Source organism: Pseudonaja textilis, chromosome Z, assembly GCF_049901715.1.
Source record: "Pseudonaja textilis isolate UNSWEBS1 chromosome Z, rPseTex1.2, whole genome shotgun sequence".
NCBI lineage: Eukaryota > Metazoa > Chordata > Lepidosauria > Squamata > Elapidae > Pseudonaja > Pseudonaja textilis.
In genome coordinates, this window is record NC_142008.1 from 123,782,973 (window position 1) to 123,809,158 (window position 26,186).

The window sequence follows — 26,186 nt, forward strand, 5'->3', positions numbered from 1 at the left end:
CTGTATACATACATACTTCCACACCACCATACTCCATACCTCCACACTCCATACCTCCATATTTTCATATTCCACATGTCCATACCTCCATATTCCATACCTCTATACATACATACATACCTACATACCTACACACCACATACTGCATACCTCCATACTCCATAACATACATACCTCCATATTCCATACCTCTATACCTCTATAACTCCATACCTCCCTATTTTCATACTCCATACCTCCATACTTCCATATTTGATACCTCTATACCACCATACTCCATACCTCTATACATACATACTTCCATACCACCATACTCCATACCTTCATACCTCCACACTCCATAACTCCATATTTTCATATTCCACATGTCCATACCTCCATATTCCATACCTCTATACATACATACCTACACACCACATACTGCATACCTCCATATTCCATACCTCCATACTCCATACATACATACATACCTCCATATTCCATATCTCTATACCTCCATACCTCCAAAGATCCATAACTCCATACCACCATACTCCATACCTCTATACCTCCATATTTTCATACTCCATACCTCCAATGATCCATACTCCATTCTTCAATGCTTCCATACTCCATGCCTCTATACCTCCGTACCTCCAAAGATCCATACCTCCATTCCACCATATTCCATACCTCCATATTCCATACCTCCATATTCCATACCTCCATATTTTCATACTCCATACCTCCAAAGATCCATACCTCCGTACTCCATTCTTCAATACCTCCATATTCCATACCTCCATACTCCATACATACATACATACCTCCATATTCCATATCTCTATACCTCCATACCTCCAAAGATCCATAACTCCATACCACCATACTCCATACCTCTATACCTCCATATTTTCATACTCCATACCTCCAATGATCCATACTCCATTCTTCAATGCTTCCATACTCCATGCCTCTATACCTCCATACCTCCAAAGATCCATACCTCCATTCCACCATATTCCATACCTCCATATTCCATACCTCCATATTCCATACCTCCATATTTTCATACTCCATACCTCCAAAGATCCATACATCCATACTCCATTCTTCAATATCTCCATATTCCATACCTCCATACTTCATACATACATACCTCCATATTCCATATCTCTATACCTCCATACCTCCATATTCCATACCTCCATATTTTCATACTCCATACCTCCAGTGATCCATACTCCATTCTTCAATACTTCCATATTCCATACCTCTATACCTCCATACCTCCAAAGATCCATACCTCCATTCCACCATATTCCATACCTCCATATTCCATACCTCCATATTCCATACCTCCATATTTTCATACTCCATACCTCCAAAGATCCATACCTCCATACTCCATTCTTCAATACCTCCATATTCCATACCTCCATACTTCATACATACATACCTCCATATTCCATATCTCTATACCTCCATACCTCCATACCTCCATATTCCATACCTCCATATTCCATACCTCCATATTTTCATACTCCATACCTCCAAAGATCCATACCTCCATACCACCATACTCCATACCTCTATACCTCCATATTTTCATACTCCATACTTCCAATGATCCATACCTCCATACTCCATTCTTCAATACCTCCATACTCCATACCTCTATACATACATACATCCCTTTTAAATAAATAGTAGAAGGTGGAAGCTTTGAGATGGAAAAGAGGATTGGCCAAACTGAATCCCTCTCTGATGGTGTGGAACCCACCATGCATCTGGGATACTTTTCACACGACGCAAGGGGTTGTGCGGTCCCTTAAGGAACGCCAAGTTCTTAGATAGCGACCATGTCCAAGGGAAAACCTCTTGGGAGCAAGGTTCACTTTATCTCATCTTCCCAACTTTGCTGTCCTCCCGAATCCTCCCTGGCTGTGAAGGAGTTCTGGACAGAAGTTCTGGACAGAAGTGTCCAGAAGTGACACGTCAGTCATCCATCCAAAATATTTATGACGTTGTTCACTTCTACCAAGCTTCAACCTTGGGGTGGATCTGGATTACTATTTGTGGGTGGGATTAGGAGAAGTACCTTCAAATCCAGGTTGAGGTCATGATCAAGACGTTTCCATCACTGTGGCCAACTCGTGTCCCTCCTTGGTATTGAGATCAAGGAGAAGGACTGACCAGATGGGCTCAGGGATTAGAAGCACTCCTCGACTTATGACCAGAATGGAGCCCAAATTGTCTGTCGCTAAGCGAGACATTTGTCAAGTGAGTTTTGCCCCCTTGTATGGCCACTATGGGGAAGGGAATCGTTGCGGTTGTGCAATTAGTGACACGGTCATTAAGCGAATCCAGTCTCCCCATGCTCAACTCTCATTAAGTACGAAGTGGTTTTGCCAAGCGTCCCAATTTGGATCACATGTACGTAGGGATGCTGCAATGGTCTTGAGCGCGAAACACAGCCATAAGTCTGTTTGTTTCAGCACCATTTTAAATGTGGTCACTAAACGAACTGTCATAAGTTGGGGATTTCCTGTAGCTGGTTCCTTATTAACCCAGGGAAGGTTTTCTTCAATTCTTTGGCCGAAGTGATAGCGAGAAATAACCTTGGGGTCTCTGGAATCGCAGAAATGCTACCCCATAACCAATATAAAGAGGTCAAATGTTTATTATGGCATAATATATATATATAGTATATAGCAGTGGTTCCCAAACTTTATATAGTATATAGCAGTGGTTCCCAAACTTTTTCAGTCCACCACCCCCTTGGTGCTACAAACTCATCCTTGGTGCCCCCTCACCCTTGGGTGGGATTCAAATTTATGTGGGCGTGGCCTAGTTTGAGGGTAGAAGTCCGGCTTTCTATCTCTCTCGTTCCATGGCTCTGGGCGTCGCTTATTTAGCTTACTGGGTGAACTGGAGGCAGCGGCGGGCCGGGAGAACCGCCCCGCCGCGGCTCCATCCCGTCAGCCGCCGGGAGATTTCTTTGCAGCCGGCTTGACCCGGCCCAGGTGGGGACCTGTTGCGGCTCGGTGCAGGCAGCCTTCCGGGATGGGAAGGGTGAATCCCGCCTGCAGCGATGCGCTGCACTGATTCCCTGTGCCTGCAAAAAAAACCTCCAGCCGCCGCACGCAGCGTCTGGGTGCTTTTTGGAGCAAAATTACCAACTTTGATTGCTCTGCTTCTCCAACGCGCCCCTGTGGCCGTCAGCGATTGTTGTGCATGGGTGCGATGTCGTGTATGCGTAATATGGACTGGCTGGCCAGGGAACGGAGGAGCGGGCGGACAGGAGCAGAGCTAGGCAGGGGCTCGTTTTATCAGCTCTCCAATTACCAGAACGGTAATGGAACGGTGGAATCCCACCCCGGGTTGCGCCCTGCGAGGGGGCCGCCTCCAGCGCCCCCCTGGCGCCTCTTAGCGCCCCTCTGCTGGCCCCCTTGGCTCTTAGCGCGCCCCAAGGCATCCCACCGCCCCCCAGGGGGAAGTACCGCCCTCTTTGGGAACCACTGATTTAAAGTTTTTCTTATATTATTATTGTTATTATTATTGTTGTTGTTGTTATTATTATTGTTGTTGTTGTTGTTGTTGTTCCTGTTCTTGTTGTTCTTGTTGTTGTTGTTACACACAAAAATGACAGTAAACACAGTAAATGAGAGAACCATGCTGGGTTTCGTATCACAAATCACTAGTCAAACACTTCCCAAACGTTTAGGAATTATTATTATTAGTAGTATTAGTAGTAGTAGTAGTATAGTATTATTGTTGTTATTGTTGTTGTTATTGTTATTACACACAAAATGACAGTAAACACAGTAAATGAGAGAACCATGCTGGGTTTCGTATTACAAATCACTAGTCAAACACGTCCCAAGCGTTTAGGAATTATTATTATTATTAGTAGTATTAGTATTGTTGTTGTTGTTGTTGTTGTTATTATTGCACACAAAATGGCAGTAAACACAGCAAATGAGAGAACCATGCTGGGTTTCGTATCACAAATCACTATTCCCAAGCGTTTAGGAATTATTATTAGTAGTAGTATTGTTGTCGTTATTGTTATTGCACACAAAATGATAGTAAACACAGCAAATGAGAGAACCACGCTGGGTTTCGTATTACAAATCACTATTCCCAAGTATTTAGGAATTATTATTAGTATTAGTATTATTGTTGTTGTTATTGTTATTGCACACAAAATGACAGTAAACACAGCAAATGAGAGAACCATGCTGGGTTTCGTATCACAAATCACTATTCCCAAGCGTTTAGGAATTATTATTAGTAGTAGTATTGTTGTCGTTATTGTTATTGCACACAAAATGATAGTAAACACAGCAAATGAGAGAACCACGCTGGGTTTCTAGATTACAAATCACTATTCCCAAGTATTTAGGAATTATTATTAGTATTAGTATTATTGTTGTTGTTATTGTTATTGCACACAAAATGATAGTAAACACAGCAAATGAGAGAACCATGCTGGGTTTCGTATCACAAATCACTAGTCAAACACTTCCCAAGCGTTTAGGAATTATTATTATTAGTATTATTAGTATTAGTATTGTTATTGTTATTACACACAAAATGACAGTAAACACAGTAAATGAGAGAACCATGCTGGGTTTTGTATCACAAATCACTAGTTGAACACGTCCCAAGCGTTTAGGAATTATTATTATTATTATTATTGTTGTTGTTGTTGTTATTGTTGTTGTTATTATTGCACGCAAAATGACAGTATACACAGCAGATGAGATAACCATGCTGGGTTTCGTATCACAAATCACTAGCCGAACCCTTCCCAAGGGTTTAGGACTGTGTGATGTATTGGCGGATTATGCGAGCAGATCCCAGTAAGGTGGCCTTCTGCAGCTGACCAAGGGTGATCTTGTCAGCGCCAATTGTTTTCAAGTGCTGGCCTAGGTCTTTAGGCACAGCAGCACCCAGTGTGCCCAGTACCATGGACACACTGGGTTTATTATTATTATTATTAATATTATTATTATTATTAAAACCAGTGCTGTCTAGGGAATTCTGGGAGCTGGTCTGCCCATCAGACGGTTGCCCAACAACAAATCAGATTACAAGAGATTGTCACGAAGCAAGTGATTGACAGCTAGGAAGAAAGCCAATGTAGGTGTTGGATTAATGTCTAGAAATTGGAAACACCTCAAATCACATTACATAAATTGATACTAAACTCGGATAAGATGGAGGTGTGGCGGTGAACGGTTGATTCACAAACCTACCGAATAAGTCAATCCGGATGGGATTTTGGGTCTCTCGTCCATTGTTGATCCAAAGAACATTTGGCCAGGTGTGGCTGATTTATTGTTGAATTCTGGGGGGCGTCATAATTATTTTACTCTTCTGGAAGATGATGTGTAACATTTAGCTGGGTTGACAGTGTGTGTGTGTGTGGGTAGCTTAGCTCAGAAAACCTGGTCTTGGAATCTACTCAGCATGGTCTTCAAGGAAGTTCTTTGAAGGTTTCCTAAGGGCTCCTGGTTAAGCTTCTGTGCTTAGTCTGAATGCTGAAGGTCCCGAAATAATTTAGGGCTGTCCAACAGTGGCAACTTTTAAGACTTATGGACTTCAACTCCCAGAATTCCCCAGCCAGACCCTTCCTTCCTCTTTCCTCCTCCTCCTCCTCCTCCTCCTCCTCCTCCTCCTCCTCCTCCTCCTCCTCCTTTCTCCACCTCCTTCCTGTCTGGTTTTCTTCATCTCATCTCCTCCATTTCTCCTCTTTTCCTCCTCCTCCATTCCTCCTCCCTCTCCTTCTCCTCCTCCTCCATCATCCATCCTCCTCTCCTTCTTTTCTCAATCACCTTCCCATCTCCTCCTCCTCCTCCATCCATCTTCCTCTCCTTCTCCTTCTCTTCTATCCCTTCTCCTTTTCTCCTCCTCCTCTCCACTTCCTCCTCCTCCTCTTTATACTCTTAAAGGCATCCATTTCGAGAGCTTAACCCAACCCAACCTCAGCTATACATTTGTTCCACGGAGCCTTGGGGGATTTTCCTTTAACGAAATTTAAAACCCCCTCCATAAACCTCCCATTTAGAATCTCTGCCGTTCAGAGCTGGAAACTTTTCACTGCCCTGTCAGTCACCAGGCTTTTAAACTAATTAAAGGATTAAAACGATGGATTTTTTTTTCCCAGGGGCAGTTGAGCGTTCCAGCTCAGCCAGGATTATATTTCAGGTGGAATGAAAACCAAAGGCTGCCCCATCCGACGCCCACCAACACAATAGCTTGGCACCAAATAGCCCCAGGTTTCATTCCAGCAAGAGGAATGAAGAGAGGAGGCGCCGCGTGTGTGTGTGTGTGTGTGTGTGTGTGTGTGTGTGTGTGTGTGTGTAAAACTGAAAAAAAAAAAGAGAATGGCAAACCTGGACCTCAGGAATGAGCAGAAGTGTTCAAGAAGAGTTTCCCTCCTGCCAGGACTGGTTGTGGACGATGGGAGAGGTAGTCTGTCTTCGGATGAGGCAGGCTTTCCAAGAAGAATGGCCAGGGCAAGAGTTATGTCGCTTCTTAAAGCAGAATTTTAAATTGCTCTAGCTGAGTGTGGCCTAGGCAACCATGGACTTGATAGGGTTATGGAGGGTTGTGGGGGGGGTGTGTCTCTGTGGGGCAGGGGGTAGGCCCTAGATCTGGTTTTCCTCTTGGGACAGGGGCGATGCAAGCTGGTGTTGAGGGAAATATTACCCTTGCCGTGAACAGAATAACAGAGTTGGAAGGGACCTTGAGGTCTTCTAGTCCAGCCCCCTGGTGCCCTGATGGTGAACCTATGGTACAGGTGCCAGAGGTGGCACGCAAAGCCCTCTCTGTGGGCATTGCCTGCCATCGCCAGCTGGTGTTCTAAAAAACAGCCCAAAAAACAGCCTGAAAATGGTCCGAAAAACAGCCTGAAAATGGACCGAAAAACAACCTGAAAATGGACCAAAAAACAGCTTGAAGAACAGCCTAAAAAAATGGCTTAATACTGGCCAAAAAATAACCTGAAAATAGACTGCAAAATGCCCCCAAAGTGCCTCAAAAAACAGCCTGAAAACACCCCCAAAATGGCCTGAAAAAATGGCCTGGAAAATGCCCCCAAAATGCCTGAAAAACAGCCTGAAAATGGACTGAAAAACAGCCAGAAGAACAGCTTAAAAATGGCTCAGAAATGGCCAAAAACAACCTGAAAATGGCCTGAAAAATGCCCCCCAAATACCTCAAAAACAGTCTAAAAAAATAGCGCAAGAATGGCTGAAAAACAGCCTGAAAAATGGCCTGAAAATGGTCCAAAAACACCCCCAAAATAGCCAAAAAAACCAACCTGAAAATGGCCTGAAAAATGACTGGAAAAACAGCCTGAAAATGGCCCGAAAAACAGCCTGGAAAATGGCCTGAAAACGCCCTGAAAATGGCTGAAAAACAGCCTGACACTGGCCTGAAAAATGGCCTCTAAACGGCCCAAAAAACCTCAGCCAAGAAACAGGTATGTGGGGGGCACCAGTTGGCCTTCAGGTTTCGAGTGCTCCATTGCACGCCCATGCACAGGTGTTCGGGTTTGGTCACTCGGTGCGGAAAAGGTTCGCCATCACTGCCCTAGACCATTTCAGACAAAATGGCTGCCCAGTCTCTTCTTAAAGACCTCCAGTGATGGAGCCCCCACAACTTCTGGAAGGAAGCTGTTCCACTGATTAATTGTTCTTCCTATCAGGACATCCCTCCTTGGTTCTAGCTTGCTTGTCTCCTCAGTTACTCTCCACCCATTGTTTCTTGTCCTGCCCTCAGCTGCTTTGAAAAACAAGTGGTCCCCTTCTTCTTCGTGGCAGCCCCTCAAATATTGGAACACTAAGATTGCTCTTGGTGAACATGGCAGTTCCCATGTCACCTTCTCAACCCAAGGAGAAGGTCCTAGTTGACCAGACCATCCCAGATACTCCGAGGAATGGCTCAAAGAAGACCTTGGTAGCTGCTTGGAATGGGGGAGGTCATGGTGTCTTTGGTTACAACCGTGCCTGTATGAACGGATGCCAGAAAGTCTTCTAGTATTGGAGATCTCTGGAAGAAGACACCACAAACCAGGGTCGGGAAGCTTCTCCTTAGTTCTAGATTGCTTCTCTTCTTGATTAGTTTCCATCCATTGTTTCTTGTCCTGCCTTCTGGTGCTTTGGAACCAATTCCAATCCGATTTTAGACCTGGAGTCAACATCTCAATAGCTTTGGTTACCTTGGCAGATGGTATCCTCTAGGGAGAAAAACATAAGAGGAACAGAAGTCTATTATTCTCCCTATATCTTTTGGCACCTCTTGAGAGATGTTGGTTTGTGTTAGTAACGCAAGGGGATGTTTATTTGGCCCAGGTTAAGTAGGTTATGGTAGACTTCCATAGAAGACCTCTTTTGGGTTCTAGTTGGCTCTCCCAGCCTGGTCAACTTTCAGATGTGGGACTTTCAACTCCCAGAATTTCCAGTAAAACCAGTGCTGTCTAGGGAATTCTGGGAGCTGAAATCTGCCCATCGGATGGTTGCCCAACAACAAATCAAGATACAAGAGATTGTCACTAGCAAGTGATTGACAGCTAGGATTCTTCCTTCCACCATAATGAAGCGAGCAGATGTAGGTGTTAGATCAATTTTCAGATGTTGGACTTCAACTCCCAGAATTCCCAGTAAAACCAGTGCTTAGAGAATTCTCGGAGCTGCCCTTTGGATTGTTGCACAACACTACAACAAGTGATTGTCACCCGCAAGCAATTGACAGGACAACACGGGACTCTGTCCAAGCATGGACCCATTTGTGAAGCACTGTCTCATGATCACGAGTGGCCAATTCCGTCAATTTTGGGCAGGATCTGGGTGTTCTTGTGGTTGGTGTGGCAACTCTTCAAGCCATCCGTCAGATATGATTGCTCAGATCTTCAGAGACCGTAGAGGTTTTGTGGAGGTGGCTGAGGTGTGATCTCATTCAGAGTTCATCCTCTTAATCTCGTGGGAGTAGACGTGTGCTCAAGGATGGGATTTTTGTCTCCTGCTAGTTCTAGATCCATGGCCCACCTGGTTGGTCAAGATCTCTCAAGAGATAATGTGGGTTGGGTCCGCACAGTACATCCTCAAAGATCCGTTGAGGAAATGGAAGATGTAGACTGGTGTCCCTCAGCCTTGACAACTTGAAGATATGTGAACTCCAACTCCCAGAATTCCCCAGCCAGCAAGAGACACAACCTCCCTGCAACCAGGAAGTGGACTTTCCCTGTCAGGGCACCGTATTATGGACCAGTGTCCTATCGGACACCTAGATGATCCAAATCTTACTAGCCTTCCACAAAACCCTGAAGACTTGGTTTGGCCAATTAAGAGAATACAATAACCACGATTAAATGGGATTATAGTCTTAAACAGCTCAACCTGGTTGCGATGGGATAATAAGTCATCCTTGTTTTTCTCTTTGTCTTCTGAATCCTACCCACAGTCAGAAGCTGATGATGAGCAAATCCATCCATCCATCAATAAGCCAGAAAAACCTGTGTGTCCCAGCTTATGACTTGATGCTGATCTCCACTTGAAGGGAAATCAAATTCTGGAATCCTAGCTCTGATCCTGAGGTTCCCAATGGATCCACTAGTAGCCTACTGGAGACTCCTTGTCTTGAAGAACCGTCTTGAGACCAGGTTGCTTGACAGTTTGGGGGCATTGCGTTCGGACAATTGTCAAGAGTTTGGGCTCTCCTAGTTTGAGAGTGATCTGGGCGTTGTGTTCTGAGAACTCTCAGAGTTTGATCTCTGGTAGTTTGAGGGCGATCCCCCTGTTGGGGCCACCATCAGAGTACAATCTCTTCTCGGCTAACTTGGGCAAGCGCTTCAAGGTCATGCTTCAGTCAACCACATCACAAGGAGGTGGAATTCAGTCGCGCTATCACCAGGAAGCTCTTTGATCTCTTTGGCTTCCTTTGATGTGAATCCTCATAAAAGGAGTCCAAAGGAAGCCAGGGGAACACACCTGAGAACACCTGAGTGGTGGGACCAAGGTTGTTTTCCCCCCTCTGGAGATGTTGGAGCAGAGCCTGGAATGGTCCGGAAAGCCAACTATCCCTGGAAAATAAATAACCAAGTCCTAGAATGTCGGTTCAGAAGGAGCCACGAGGTTCATTTCGAGCAATCGCTGAAGTATGCCAGAGGCGGCAGTCCAACTCCTCCTGGAAAAATTCCAAAGATTTCCAAACCCACAATATGTTGAGGTTGTGTATATCTGTCCAGGACGTGGGATTTTAAGGAGATATCTCTGGCTGAAAGTTATCCCTCATTATTTCGGCTCCTCTTGTTCGTGACCCTAAGCAATCATTGTCGAACTATATCCCCTGTGGCTTTCCTGTAGGTATCGCGATGTAACTGGTTGTGTCTCTATTGGAAGGGGATATTTGTAGCTCAGGGTTGAACTGTGGGATCCTTGGTGGTCTCTGAGCTGGGTGGCTTTCTTTAGATGTTTCATGACCCAGGTAGGGAACATCATCCATGCTAGAAGGAAAGGAGGCTTCCATGAAGAAGAAGAAGAAGAAGGAGAAGGGGGAGAGGGAGAAGGAGAAGAAGAAGAAGAAGGAGAAGGAGAAGGGGGAGAAGGAGAAGGAGAAGGAGAAGAAGAAGAAGAAGAAGAAGAAGAAGAAGAAGAAGAAGAAGAAGAAGAAGAAGAAGAAGAAGAAGAAGAAGAAGAAGAAGAAGAAGAAGAAGAAGACGACGACTCTGGGGTCCTTGGTGCTCTCTGAGCTTAGTGGTTTTCTTTCAGACATTTCATGACCCAACTAGGGAACATCATCAGTGCCAGAAGAGAGGGGGTTGAGGGAGAGGAGGAGGAAGAAAAGGACTGTGGGGTCCTTGATGCTCTTTGAGCTTGGCTGCTTTTTTGCAGACGTTTCATGGCCCAACTAGGGAACATCATCAGTGCCAGAAGGGAATGGGGTCTGTGAAAAGGAGGAAGAGGAGGACTGTAGGGTCCTTGGTGGTATCTGAACTTTCGTTTTCTTACAGACGTTGCATGACCCAACTAGGGAACATCATCAGTGCTAGAAAGGAATGGCTTTTGCTCTCTGTTTCTATACAGGTGGGTCCTCCTGTCAGTCTAGCTGGAAATGGTGTTTACTTCTTGGTTGTCCTTATCTGATTAAGCTGTTGTTAACTAAGAGGTGGTAGAAGACGGTAATGGTTTTACTAGGGCTAGGGAGTGAGCATTGTAGCCTAGATCAAGTCCCCAAAAGCAAGAGAATTCCTGAAAACTTGGCCTTTAGACAAAGTAGCCATCAACTGGCATGGAGAGATAAACAACATCTACACACCATTGAAAAGAGAGAATCCAAAAGCTAAAAAGGAAACAAAAGGGCCCAAACACCAACTTGCTAACTGTCAATGCCCAGATGAGCCGAGATTAACACCAAGATTAACGCTAGACCAGCAAACAAGAAGTAAACAATACACCAATTAAGGAAGTAGGAACTGCCAACTCAGACAAACTGTCAAACAATAAACCACAGACTAATGAAGAAACCACAAAAGAACATTCCCACTACTAACGCTAACAGGGTGAGCCATTAGTATAGAAACAGAGAGCAAACCCCACTCCCTCCTAGCATTGACGGTATTACCTAGTTGGGTCATGAAATGTCTGCAAGAAAGCAGCCAAGCTCAGAGACCACCAAGGACCCCACAGTCCTCCTCCTCCTCCTCCTCCTCCACAAACCCCATTCCCTTCTAGCAATGATGTTGTTACCTAGTTGGGTCATGAAACGTCTGCAAGAAAACCACCAGGTTCAAAGAGCTTCAAGGACCCCAACAAGGCCTCTTCCTCCTTCTGTTCCTCCCTTCTAGTACTGATGATGTTTCCTAGCTGGGTTATGAAACATCTGCAATAAAACAGCCAAGTTCAGATAGCATCCAGGACCCCACAGTATTGTGTCTCTCTTTTTCTTTTTACTTTTTCTTTTCGGAACCTTTTCATTTGCTCCAACCTCTCTTCCCATGTCTTCCAAATTCCTGGACCTGACAGTCCTGTCTGGTAACACAACATAGATATTGATCTCCTGGGTGCAGCCGAAGCCTCAAAACTGAAGCTGAGTTGGCACCATGGGTTGAGCGTGCCTCCTTCTGCAAGGGAGTTCACCCCAATTTTAGAAGCCCAACGCCACCAAGACGCAGAAAGAACAGGCTGCTTCCTGGCTCAGGGAGAGTCTTCTCAGCGGCAGCCTCCGAGAAGGACCAAATTCAACCTTCTCAAGATGATGCCCCTACTGATAAGGACAGGCTGGGAGGGAATCTTCCATCTGCTACAGCAGAGTGTCCAACCTTGGCCACTTGAAGACTTGTGGACTTCAATTCCAGGAGGAGGAGGAGGAGGAAGAGGAGAGAAGGAAGAATGAAGGAGGAGAAAGGATGGAAAGAGGAGGAGGAGGGATGGAAAAGGAGGAAGAGGAGGAGAAGAGAGAAGAGGAGGAGGGATGGAAAAGGAGGAGAGGGTGAAGAGGAGAAGTAGAAAGGAGGAAGGAGGAGAAGAGATAGAAAAGGAGGAGGAGGAAAAGGAAGAAAGAGGAGAAAAGAGGAGAAGGGATGGAAAAGGAGGAGGAGAGGGGAGGAGGAAGAGAAGAAAGAAGAGGAGGGATGGAAAAGGAGGAGAGGGGGAGGAGAAGAAGGAGGAAGGATGGAAAGAGGAGGAGGAGAGGAGAGGGGGAGGAGAAAGTGGAGGAGGACAAGAGAAGAGGGAGAGGGGGAGGAGAAAGTGGAGGAGGAGGAGAAGAGGAGGGGAGAGGGCAAGGAGGAAGAGGAGGAGAGGAGGAGGGATGAAAAAGGAGGAGGAGGGGAAGAGGAGAAGGAGGAAGGATGGAAAGGAGGAGGAGGAGAAGAGAGGAGGAGGAGGGAAAAGAAGGAGAAGGAGGAGAGACAAGAGGACGAAGAGAAGGGATGGAAAAGGAGGAGGGGAAGGGAGAGAGGAAGAGGAGGAGGAGAAGTAAAGGGGATGAGGGAAGAGAAGGGAAAGAGCTGGCTGGGGAATTCTGGGAGTTGAAGTCCACGAGTCTTAAAGCCACCAAGGTTGGCCACCCCTGTGCGAGAGTGTTGACCGAACGTCTGGCAAGAACCCCACGGACCAACCACATGTAACGTGACGCCCCATTCCTCCTCCTCCTCCTCCTCCTCCTCCTCCTCCTCCTCTTGGCATCACGACCCTGTCTCTTCGCTTCTCCCAACAGGTGGCCGAGGTGGACCTCCCATGCGACCGCGATTTGGGGCCCATCCTGCTCATCCGCCTGCAGAAGGAACCGTATTCTTGTTTTCCCCAGAGCAGCTGGTACTGCACTACTGCCCAGGTGACTAGTCCTCAAGGAGAAGTCTTCCACTTCCCCTGCTACCAGTGGCTCGAGGGTTACTCTACGCTATCCATCCGAGAAGGAACAGGTGAGTAGCTCCAGGAGGTTGGAAAAAGGAGACATCAGTCAGACCCATGAGTAGCCTTCTGCGCTCACCCGCCCCCCCAAACACAGCTAGTCCTGAACTTATGGCCACAATGGAGGCCCGAGGTTCTGTCGCTAAGGGAGGCAGTTGTTAAAAAGTGAGCTTTGCCCCGTTTTACGACCTTGCTCAACACAAGTTGACTCAACTACAGATCATCATCAGTGCCAGAAGGGATTGGGGCTTGCCACTCAGGTAATGTACAAGTGGCTTGATGTTGATCGCCTAGTTGGGTCATGAAACGTCTGCAAGAAAACCACCCAGCTCAGAGAGCACCCAGGACCCCACAGTCCTCCTTCTCTTCCCCTTCCTTCCTTCCTTCCTTCCTTCCTTCCTTCCTTCCTTCCTTCCTTCCATCCTTCCTTCCTTCCTTCCTTCCTTCCTCCTCCCCTCCTCCTGCAACCCCACTCCCTTGTAGCACTGATGAGATTCCCTAGTTGGGTCATGAAAAGTCTGCAAGAAAACCACCCAGCTCAGAGAGCACCCAGGACCCCACAGTCCTCCTCCTCTTCCCCTTCCTTCCTTCCTTCCTTCCTTCCTTCCTTCCTTCCTTCCTTCCTTCCTTCCTTCCTTCCTTCCTTCCTTCCTTCCTTCCTTCCTTCCTTCCTCCTCCTCCTCCTCCTCCTCCTCCTCCTCCTCCTCCAACCCTACTCCCTTCTAGCACTGATGATATTCCCTAGTTGGGTCATGAAAGCGTCTGCAAAAAAACCACCCAGCTCAGAGAGCACCCAGGACCCCACAATCCTCCTCCTCTTCCTTCCTTCCTTCCTTCCTTCCTTCCTTCCTTCCTTCCTTCCTTCCTTCCTTCCTTCCTTCCTTCCTTCCTTCCTTCCTCCTCCCCCTCCTCCTCCAACCCCACTCCCTTGTAGCACTGATGAGGTTCCCTAGTTGGGTCATGAAACGTCTGCAAGAAAACCACCCAGCTCAGAGAGCACCAAGGACCCCGCAGTCCCTCCTCTTCCTCCTCCTCCCCCTCCTCCTTTCTGAAAAACCCTCCTCCCTTTTAGCCCTGATAATGTAACCTAGTCGGACCGTGAAACGTCTGCCAGAAAGCAGTCCAACTCAGAGAGCGCCAAGAACCTCACAATCCCGCTCCTTCTCCAGGCGTGGGATTCAGCCGGTTTGCGCCAGTTTGTGGAAAACCGGATGTTACGTTTACATCTGGTTCATCGAACCAGTAGCTGAACTGACCGGCTGGCCCCACCCATCCCACCCTCCCAAGAGTCTCTGCGTGGCCCATTTTGGATGCAGGTAAGTGCAGGGTCCGCGTGGAGGCTCTGCGAGGGTGAAAAACTCCCAGAATTGAACCAGAAGTCCAGAAATGGGCCTGTTTCCAGGCTTCTGGGGGGACTCTGGAGCCCAGGGGAGGCCATTTTCGCCCTCCCAGAGGCCCGAGGGAAGCCTCCTGAGCCTGGGGAAGGCGCAAAACGGCCTTCCCGGAAGTTCCAGTAGGCCACGCCCACCATGGCCACGCCCACCCAGCAACCAGGCAGAGAACCGTTGGTTGGGATTTTTTTTGAATCCCACCCCTGCCCTCCTCCCTTCCCTTCTAGCACTGATGATGTTACCTAGGTGGGTCATGAAACGTTTGCAAGCTCAGAGAGCGCCAAGGAGCCCCCAGTTCAACCCCGATGTCAACTCATAAAACATTCCTAGGCCTGTTTTAGTAGATGCCATAATAATAAAAAAAAAACAGGACGGGGGGAGAGGGGGAAGGAAGGAAATCTGGAATAGCAGTGCAGCAAAGCGAAAGTACATTCCAACTCTTATCTTTAAAAGATTGTAACTGAACTACCAGAGCTTTTGCCCGTGAATATATTTAATTGGAGGACGTGATTGATGACACCCAGCCCGCGAAAGTGCTTAATTGGAGAATCTGGTTTATGAGACACCCAGGAGGGATGGGCGGGGGGAGAACAGTATCACAGGTGATGTGTAAATGGCGTATGCCAGAGTTGGCTTCGTACAGTGCCAGTATGTCTCCTCTAATGAATCCTTTGAAGTTTCTTGAAGTTTGGCTCGAGAATCACGATTTAATTAGGGCGATGGTTGGAATCCTGACAGCAAGCCAACTCTCATAATTAAACAAAAGGGGTGGCGCAGGAGGCCTGACACCTGAACTACAAAACATCCTCTCTCGTAAGTCCTCCCATATCCTGCCTTTGCCTGCTTCTCCCTTTATCCTGACTCCCAGGAAGGGAGCCCAAAAGCCTCCCTCCGCCAGGTGCCCTTCCTTCTCCTTTCAATAAATCTCGCTAAAGAAAACTGCGTGAGAATTTGGCTCCCGGCCAAAAAGACGAGAAAAGGAGAAAAAAATACCTTGTTGTTCCTTCTGATTTTTTTTTTTCCCTTCCTTTTTCGTCGACAGCTCACATACCTTCAGACGACACCGACAGTCTCCAGCGGAGGCATCGTCAGGACGAGCTGCAATTACAGCAGAGAAAATATGGGTGAGTCAGGAAGAAGACGGGAGTGGAAGTCCACCCATCTTAAACCTTGCTGGCTGGGGAATTCTGGGAGTTGAAGTCCATTCATCTTAAACCTTGCTGGCTGGGAATTCTGGGAGTTGAAGTCCCCCCATCTTAAACCTTGCTGGCTGGGGAATTCTGGGAGTCGAAGTCCACACATCTTAAAGCATGCTGGGTGGGGAATTCTGGGAGTGGGAGTCCACCCATCTTAAAGCAGGCTGGCTGTGGAATTCTGGGAATTGAAGTCCACCCATCTTAAACCTTGCTGGCTGGGGAATTCTGGGAGTTGAAGTCCACCCATCTTAAACCTTGCTGGCTGGGGAATTCTGGGAGTTGAAGTCCACCCATCTTAAAGCATGCTGGCTGGGGAATTCTGGGAGTTGAAGTCCACCCATCTTAAAGCATGCTGGCTGGGGAAGTCTGGGAGTTGAAGTCCACCCATCTTAAACATTGTTGGCTGGGGAATTCTGGGAGTTGAAGTCCACCCATCTTAAAGCAGGGCTGGCTGGGGAATTCTGGGAGTTGAAGTCCACTCATCTTAAAGCAGGCTGGCTGGGGAATTCTGGGAGTTGAAGTCCATTCATCTTAAAGCAGGCTGGCTGGGGAATTCTGGGAGTTGAAGTCCACCCATCTTAAAGCATGCTGGCTGGGGAAGTCTGGGAGTTGAAGTCCACCCATCTTAAACCTTGCTGGCTAGGGAATTCTGGGAGTTGAAGTCCACCCATCTCAAAGCATGCTGGCTGGGGAATTCTGGGAGTTGAAGTCCACTCATCTTAAAGCAGGCTGGCTGGGGAATTCTGGGAGTTGAAGTCCACCCATCTCAAAGCATGCTGGCTGGGGAATTCTGGGAGTTGAAGTCCACCAATCTCAAAGCATGCTGGCTGGGGAATTCTGGGAGTAGAAGTTCATACTTCTTAAAACATGAAGGCTGGGGAATTCTGGACGTTGAAATCCACCCATCTTCAAGTTACCAAGGTTGAGAAGCCCTCTCCTAGATTCTTGGGACTTTACAAATACAATGTAAATAATAGAAGCCGAGATACAAACGCAGGACAATTTCCCTGCACAGGTGGAAGGAATACCTGCCAGAGGTACCCTGGTGTGCCAACATCGACACCACGAACACGATTGAGTACAACATTAAATACTCCTTCCCCAAGTCAACAGCCTTTTTTGGACGGGGGTCGACTGCGTAAGTATTGGGAACCAGGTTTTCACTAGCCAGGGTCCTCTGGGCTGGGTAGCCAAGCAGGGTTAGGCCTGCTGGAGAGCAGGAGGGGAGACCACTAGGAGAAGCCAGGGCTGGTTAGAGAGGGGAGGGAGCCTTCTGGAGAAGGCAAAATACAGCACATCAGTGTTTCCTCTCCGTGCAGTCTCTAAAAATTGAACCCAACTTGGGGACTATGAGACAGAGAGAGATTATCGATGTATAAATAGGATAGACAGATAGATGACAGATAGATAGATAGATAGATAGATAGATAGATAGATAGATAGAGAGAGAGAGAGACAGACAGATGATAGATGACAGAGATAGATAGATGATAGATAGTCAGATAATAGATGATAGACGGATAGATAGATGATAGATAGATAGATAGATAGATAGATAGATAGATAGATAGATAGATAGATGATGGAGGGAGGGAGGGATAGACAGATAGAGAGACAGATAGATGACAGATAGATAGATAGACAGATAGATGACAGATAGATAGATAGATAGATAGATAGATAGATAGATAGATAGATAGATAGATGATGGAGGGAGGGAGGGATAGACAGATAGAGAGACAGATAGATGATAGATGACAGATAGAGATAGATGATAGATAGTCAGATAATAGATGATAGACGGATAGATAGATAGATAGATAGATAGATAGATAGATAGATAGATAGATAGATAGACAGATAGATGAAACATAGATAGATGATACACAGAGAGATGATAAGTAACAGAGAGATAGATGATAGATAGATAGATAGATAGATAGATAGATAGATAGATAGATAGATAGATAGACAGATAGATGAAACATAGATAGATGATACACAGAGAGATGATAAGTAACAGAGAGATAGATGATAGATAGATAGATAGATAGATAGATAGATAGATAGATAGATAGACAGATAGATGAAACATAGATAGATGATACACAGACAGATGATAAGTAACAGAGAGATAGATGATAGATAGACAGATAGGATAGATAGATAGATAGATAGATAGATAGACAGACAGATAGATGAAACATAGATAGATGATACACAGACAGATGATAAGTAACAGAGAGATAGATGATAGATAGACAGATAGTATAGATAGATAGATAGATAGATAGATAGATAGATAGATAGATAGATAGATAGATAGATAGATAGTCACTCTGTTTATTATATACACTGCTCAAAAAAAATAAAGGGAACACAAAATAAAACATCCTAGATCTGAATGAATGAAATATTCTTATTAAATACTTTGTTCATTACATAGCTGAATGTGCTGACAACAAAATCACACAAAAATTATCAATGGAAATCAAATGTAGCAACCCATGGAGGTCTGGATTTGGAGTTACACTCAAAATTAAAGTGGAAAAAACCACTACAGGCTGATCCAACTTTGATGTAATGTCCTTCAAACAAGTCAAAATGAGGCTCAGTAGTTTGCGTGGCCTCCATGTGCCTGTATGACCTCCCTACAACTCCTGGGCATGCTTCTGATGAGGTGGCGGATGGTCTCCTGAGGGATCTCCTCCCACACCTGGACTAAAGCATCCCCCAATTCCTGGACAGTCTGTGGTGCAACGTGGCGTTGGTGGATGGAGCGAGACATGATGTCCTAGATGTGCTCAATTGGATTCAGGTCTGGGGAACAGGCGAGCCAGTCCATAGCATCAATGCCTTCGTCTTGCAGGAACTGCTGACACACTCCAGCCACATCAGGTCTAGCATTGTCGTGCATTAGGAGGAACCCAGGGCCAACCGCACCAGCATATGGTCTCACGAGGGGTCTGAGGATCTCATCTCGGTACCTAATGGCAGTCAGGCTACCTTTGGCGAGCACATGGAGGGCTGTACGCCCCCCTAAAGAAATGCCACCCCATACCATTACTGACCCACTGCCAAAATGGTCATGCTGGAGGATGTTGCAGGCAGCAGAACGTTCTCCACGGCATCTCCAGACCCTGTCACGTCTGTCCCATGTGCTCAGTGTGAACCTGCTTTCATCTGTGAAGAGCACAGGGCACCAGTGGCGAATTTGCCAATCTTGATGTTCTCTGGCAAATGCCAAACATCCTGCACGGTGTTGGGCTGTAAGCACAACCCTCACCTGTGGACGTCGGGCCCTCATACCACCCTCATGGAGTCTGTTTCTGACCCTTTGAGCAGCCACATGCACATTTGTGGCCCTCTGGAGGTCATTTTGCAGGGCTCTGGCAGTGCTCCTCCTGTCCCTCCTTGCACAAAGGCGGAGGTAGCGGTCCTGATGCTGGGTTGTTGCCCTCCTACGGCCTCCTCCACGTCTCCTGATGTACTGGCCTGTCTCCTGGTAGCGCCTCCATGCTCTGGACACTACACTGACAAACACAGCAAACCTTCTTGCCACAGCTCGCATTGATGTGCCATCCTGGATGAGCTGCACTACCTGAGCCACTTGCGTGGGTTGTAGACTCCATCTCATGCTACCACTAGAGTGAAAGCACCACCAGCATTCAAAAGTGACCAAACCATCAGCCAGAAAGCATAGGAACTGAGAAGTGGCCTGTGGTCACCACCTGCAGAACTGCTCCTTTATTGGGGGATGTCTTGCTACCTGCCTATGCTTTCCACCTGTCGTCTATTCCATTTGCACAACAGCAGGTGAAATTGATCGTCAATCAGTGTTGCTACCTAAGTGGGCAGTTTGATTTCACAGAAGTGTGATTGACTCGGAGTTACATTGTGTTGTTTAAGTGTTCCCTTTATTTTTTTGAGCAGTGTAAATTCAGCCATCCATCAGACCAACCCATACACCCATCCTTCATTCCCATGCAACACCGAATGTCTCCCAAATCACCCCTCCCTCCCTCTCTCCCTTCCTTTGGGGTCCTCCTTCCAACCCAAATGCTCCACGTCACCTTTCTCATTCTCCCCATCAGCTTATTTGAGGCCAAAATGAAAGGCTTCTTCTACAAACCTTACTCCTGGGAGAAGCTGGAAGACATTCGCAAGATCTTCTGGTTCTACCACACTCCTGTCTCAGGTCAGTGATGGACATAAGCTCTAATTTTATTTCCTAGCAACACATTCACCCCTTCCACAACTGGATTCACCCAAAACAGGTAACACAACCTTGCTCAAACTGTGTATAGATTGTCTCTGGCAGAAGGTATGAAATCTGCCCATCTTAAAGTACACTGGATGGGGAATTCTGGGAGGTGAAGTCCACACATCTTAAAGCAGGCTGGATGGGGAATTCTGGGAGTTGAAGTCCCTCCATTTTAAAGCTGGCTGGGAATTCTGATTAGTAAAATCAGTGATTTATTGAATTTAATTGACCACTGTATTTAGTAATTACTGTAATAAATTAGGCTGTTTGTTGCTTAGCAAAATTATTTGATTAGAGTGATTTGAATAACCAATTGATTGATTGATTTTTAGTAATAAACAACCTTACTTTTGATTTGTTCTGTAACATATTAATTAACATTTATTAATTACAAACATTCATTAACTGTCTACCTATCACATTAACTAGCTATTGTAATTGTTTACTATTGCCGTTGACCATGCCAGCCAAAAACTCCAAACCAAATGAAAAATATCACTACCAATGACCGCCCAGACTCCTGCACATGTTTCAGATGTCTTGAAACCATTAATGAAAGAGAAATTTACATCAAATGCCACCAATGCAACAATCTAGCCCACCCTGTCTGCTTAAACGCAAACAAAAGCCTAGCTGATATGGTTAAAAATTCAGATACATCCTTTTATCTATGTCCATCATGTTCTCCTAAGCTAAACAAACAGAGTACCCTACTTGACAGAGTTGAAAGCATAGAATCACTCATTCACTCAATTATTAACCAATCCATCATCCTCCACTTAGAAACAAACAACCTACTTTCTAATAAACAATTTGGTTTCAGGAAAAAACTATCATGTAATCTGCAACTCTTACACTGTAAAAACTACACAACTCAATCAGGGCAAAGCAATAGACGCAATCTACATAGACTTCTGTAAAGCCTTTGATTCAATGGTACACAACAAACTACTCCTAAAACTAAAATCTTACAGTAAAATACAAGCTGAATATTCAAGACCTTGTTGATGATCCAAACTCTGTCAAGGACCTTGGAATACTCATCTCTAATGATCTAAGTGCTAGAGCCCACTGTAACTGCATAGCCAAAAAGACGTTAAGAGTTGCCAGACCAATACTCGAATACAGCTCATCAGTCTGGAACCCACATTTACGTATCTGATATTAACACAGTTGAGAAAGTCCAGAAATATTTCACAAGAAGAGTTCTCCACTCCTCTACTTGTTGCAGAATACCTTATGTCACTAGACTCGAAATTCTAGACCTAGAAAACTAGAACTATGCCCCCTTCGGTCCGATCTAAGTATAGTATATAAAATCATACACTGCAATGTCCTACCTGTCAATGAATACTTCAGCTTCAACCATAACAACAACAAGAGCACACAATAGATAGAAACTCAAGGTTAATCTTACCAAACTTGATTGAAGGAAATACGACTTCAGCAACAGAGTGGTCAATGTCTGGAATACTCTACCTGACTCTGTGGTTTCTTCCCCAAACCTCAAAAACTTTAACCTTAGACTGTCTACTATTGACCTCACCCCTTTCCAAAGAGGTCTATAGGGGGCGTGCATAAGCGCACCAATGTGCCCACCGTCCCTGTCCTATTGTTTCTTTTATTTTTCTTACATGTATCCGTGTATTCATAACTATATTTTTACTTATTCCTATTATCTTGTGAGCAATTGACAAAAATGAATAAATAAAAAATTCTGGGAGTTGAAGTCCACCCATCAATTGCCAAGTTTCATAAACACTCTTAATTAATTCAATGGCAAGAGCTCCATTGAAAGAGAACACACATATTTTATTTTTATTTTTTCTTACACCTATCCATGTGTTCATCACTATGTTTTTACTTATACCTATTATCTTGTAAGCAATTGACAAAAATGAATAAATAAAAATAAAATAAAATAAATAAAAAATTCTGGGAGTTGAAGTCCACCCATCAATTGCCAGGTTTCATAAACGCTCTTAATTAATTCAATGGCAAGAGCCCCATTGAAAGAGAACACACATATTTTATTTTTATTTTTTCTTACACCTATCCATGTGTTCGTCGCTGTGTTTTTACTTATACCTATTATCTTGTAAGCAATTGACAAAAATGAATAAATAAAAATAAAATAAATAAAAAATTCTGGGAGTCGAAGTCCACCCATCAATTGCCAGGTTTCATAAACACTCTTAATTAATTCAATGGCAAGAGCCCCATTGAAAGAGAACACACATATTTTATTTTTATTTTTTCTTACACCTATCCATGTGTTCATCGCTGTGTTTTTACTTATACCTGTTATCTTGTAAGCAATTGACAAAAATGAATAAATAAAAATAAAATAAATAAAAAATTCTGGGAGTTGAAGTCCACCCATCAATTGCCAGGTTTCATAAACACTCTTAATTAATTCAATGGCAAGAGCCCCATTGAAAGAGAACACACATATTTTATTTTTATTTTTTCTTACACCTATCCATGTGTTCGTCGCTGTGTTTTTACTTATACCTATTATCTTGTAAGCAATTGACAAAAATGAATAAATAAAAATAAAATAAATAAAAAATTCTGGGAGTTGAAGTCCACCCATCAATTGCCAAGTTTCATAAACGCTCTTAATTAATTCAATGGCAAGAGCCCCATTGAAAGAGAACACACATATTTTATTTTTATTTTTTCTTACACCTATCCATGTGTTCATCGCTATGTTTTTACTTATACCTGTTATCTTGTAAGCAATTGACAAACCAAATAAAATAAATGAATAAAACTCTGGCTGGGATCTCCTTCATATTCTCAAGCCATTTTATACCACACCCTTCATCATCCTCGACTCACTCTCTTGTACCTTTCCACAGAGTTCGTGTTTAAGCACTGGAAGGAGGATGCCTTCTTTGGGTACCAGTTTCTGAACGGAATCAACCCAATCAAAATCCAGAAATGCACCCATATCCCGGAGAATTTCCCCGTCACCCAGGAGATGGTGGCAGCCGCTTTGGGAAGATCTACCACCCTGGAGAAGGAACTGAAGGTGATTCCTTCCTTTCCCACCTTGATGCTCTTTCATTTTATTTAGGGAGTAAGACGGGTTTATAATATATAAACATACAAACATGCAAAAGGAAACAGTGGGAAAGGAAGTGAGGGAGAAGGGAAGGGAAAGGCGTGGGGCGAAGAGGGGGGAAAAAAAGAAAGAAAAGGCCTGAGCAGGGGGTTGGACTAGAAGACCTCCAAAGGTCCCTTCCAACTCTGTTTATTCTATTCTATTTTGTTTCTATTTCTATTTCTGTTCTGCCTTCTATTCTATTGCTATTCTATTCTAAATTCCCATTCTATTCTTATTTCTATTCTATGAAATTCTAAATTGCATCGAATTCTGTTCTGTTCTATTCTATTCCTATTCTGTTCTATTCTGCATTCTACTCTATTTCTATTCTATTCTAAATTCCTATTCTATTCTTATTTCTATTCTATGACATTCTAAATTGCATTGAATTCTATTCTATTCTGTTCTATTCTTCTGTTCTATTTCTATTCTATTTCTATTTCTGTTCTATTCGGCATTCTACTCTATTTCTATTCTATTCCATTCCATAACAATTCCAGTTCTATTATTCTAATTCTAGTTGTGGACTTTCACAAATGCATGTTTCCCCCCCAGAAATACGTCACTCACAAGCAAACAAAACATTTTTTCTGCCTCTTTTTTAAAAAAAATCCCATCAAGAGAGGGCCCCACCATCCCTTAGTTAGCGTTCCAGGTGGATTGTCCGCTCAGGGACTTCGCGAACGGCCTGCTCCAATGGCCAATCGTGTTTAATTTTGAATTTAATTTAATTTAATTTAATTTCTTTTTTGCAGAAAGGAACCATCTACCTGGTGGACTACAAAATCCTGGAGAATATCCCCACAGTATTTTTAAACAACCACCAGCAATATATCGCGGCTCCTCTTTGCCTGCTCCACCAGAAACCCAGCGGAGAAGTTCTCCCCCTGGCTATCCAGGTAAGTCAACCAAGAACCAATCAGGTCAAGAAATCCTTGGAAGGACGTCCCAAAGCTTCTCCTACCAATAGCAGTAGCACTAACCTTTAGACATATGTCATTTTACAGGGCTTTTGCAGCCCTATCTATGTTCCCTTCTAACCACTGCACCACCAGAGCTCTTAAGAGAAAGAAAGAGAGACAGAGACAGAGAGACAGAGAGATGGTACATGATAGATAGATAGATAGATAGATAGATGATAGACAGGTCGATAGATAATAGATAGATAGATAAATAGATAGATAGATAGATAGATAGATAGATAGATAGATAGATAGATAGATAGATAGAGAGAGAGAGAGAGAGAGATGATAGATAGATAGATAGATAGATGATAGACAGATAGATGATAGATGATAGATAGATAGATAGATAGATAGATAGATAGATAGATAGATAGATAGATAGATAGATAGATAGATAGATAGATAGACAGACAGACAGGGGTAGATAGATAATTAGATGATAGATAAAATAGATAGATAGATAGATAGATAGATAGATAGATAGATAGATAGAGATAGATAGATAGATAGATAGATAGATAGATGATAGCTAGATAGATGGATGATAGATAGATAGGTAGATAGATAGATACATGATAGATAGATAGATAGATAGATATAGATAGATAGATAGATAGATAGATAGATAGATAGATAGATGTGATAGCAATTGCCCTTAAACTTATATACCACTCCGCAGCCCTTCACAGCCCTCTCTAAGCGGTTTTACAGAGTCAGTCTCTTGCTCCCAACAATCTGGCTCCTCATTTTACCTACTTTAGAAGGAAGGATAGAAGGCTGAGTCAGCCTAGAGCCAGGATTGAACTGCTAACAGTCGGCAGAATTAACATGCAATACTGCACTCTAATCACTGTCCCACTATGGCTTGCTTGCTTGCTTGCTTCCCTCCCTCCTTTCCTCCTTCTTCCTTCCTTCCTTCCTTCCTCTCTTCCTTTCTCCCTCCCTCCCTTCCTCCCTTCCTTCCTTCCTCCCTCCCTCCCTCCCTCCTTTCCTCCTTCCTTCCTCCCTTCCTTCCTTCCTCCCTCCCTCCCTTCCTTCCTTCCTTCCTTTCTTCCTTCTCATCTTCCTTCTCATCTTCCTTCCTCCCTTCCTCCCTTCCTTCCTTCCTTCCTCCCTCCCTTCCTCCTTTCCTCCTTCCTTCCTTCTCATCTTCCTTCCTTCTCAACTTCCTTCCTTCTCATCTTCCTTCCTTCTCATCTTCCTTCCTTCCTTCTCATCTTCATTCTTTCCTTCCTTCTTTCCTCCCTTCCTTCATAAGCAATAGCCCTTAGACTTATATACTGCTTTATAGTGCTTCACAGCCCTCTCTAAGCAGTTTACAGAGTCAGCGTCATTTGCCCCCAACAATCCAGGTCCTCGTTTTACCGACCTCGGAAGGAGGGACAGAAGGCTAAGTCGGATCATTTCTCCGTTCAGGAGAAGAGGTCTCCTTCAAGGAGGCCGGGGTGGGATTCAGCCGGTTTGAACCGGTTCGAGCGAACCGGTGGTTAAATTTACATCTGGTTCGCTGAACCGGTAATTGGACCAACTAGCTGGCCCTGCCCATCCTGCCCCGCCCCTCCCAGGAGCCTTCACGTAACCCGTTTTGGATGCAGGTAAGTGCAGGCCCCACCTTCAGAGCGGAGGCTCTGGCAGGGAGAAAAACAGGCATTCCAAAAGTCTGAAAACAGGCCTGTTTCCGCCTTCCGGAGTCTGGAGAATGCCGTTTTCGCCCTCCCAGAAGCCTGAGGGACTCTGGAAAAGGCGAAAAACGGAAGTTCCGGTAGGACACACCCATCATGGACATGCCCACCCAGCAATCAGGCTGCGGACCAGTTGCGAGTTTTGAATCCCACTCCTGGGTGGAGGTGATGTC

At 44.8% G+C, this 26,186-nt stretch overlaps 1 protein-coding gene across 1 annotated transcript in view; it reads left to right on the forward strand.

The window, feature by feature from the left end:
* The window catches only part of LOC113451315 (polyunsaturated fatty acid lipoxygenase ALOX15B-like), a 43,623-nt gene that overhangs the window by 2,637 nt on the left and 14,800 nt on the right, over positions 1-26,186 (forward strand). The window contains exons 2-7 of the mRNA XM_026722681.2: positions 13,210-13,414; positions 15,837-15,918; positions 17,006-17,128; positions 20,085-20,188; positions 23,119-23,291; positions 24,122-24,265. Coding sequence (XP_026578466.1) covers positions 13,210-13,414; positions 15,837-15,918; positions 17,006-17,128; positions 20,085-20,188; positions 23,119-23,291; positions 24,122-24,265 — 831 coding nt within the window. The remainder of the gene's footprint in view (positions 1-13,209; positions 13,415-15,836; positions 15,919-17,005; positions 17,129-20,084; positions 20,189-23,118; positions 23,292-24,121; positions 24,266-26,186) is intronic.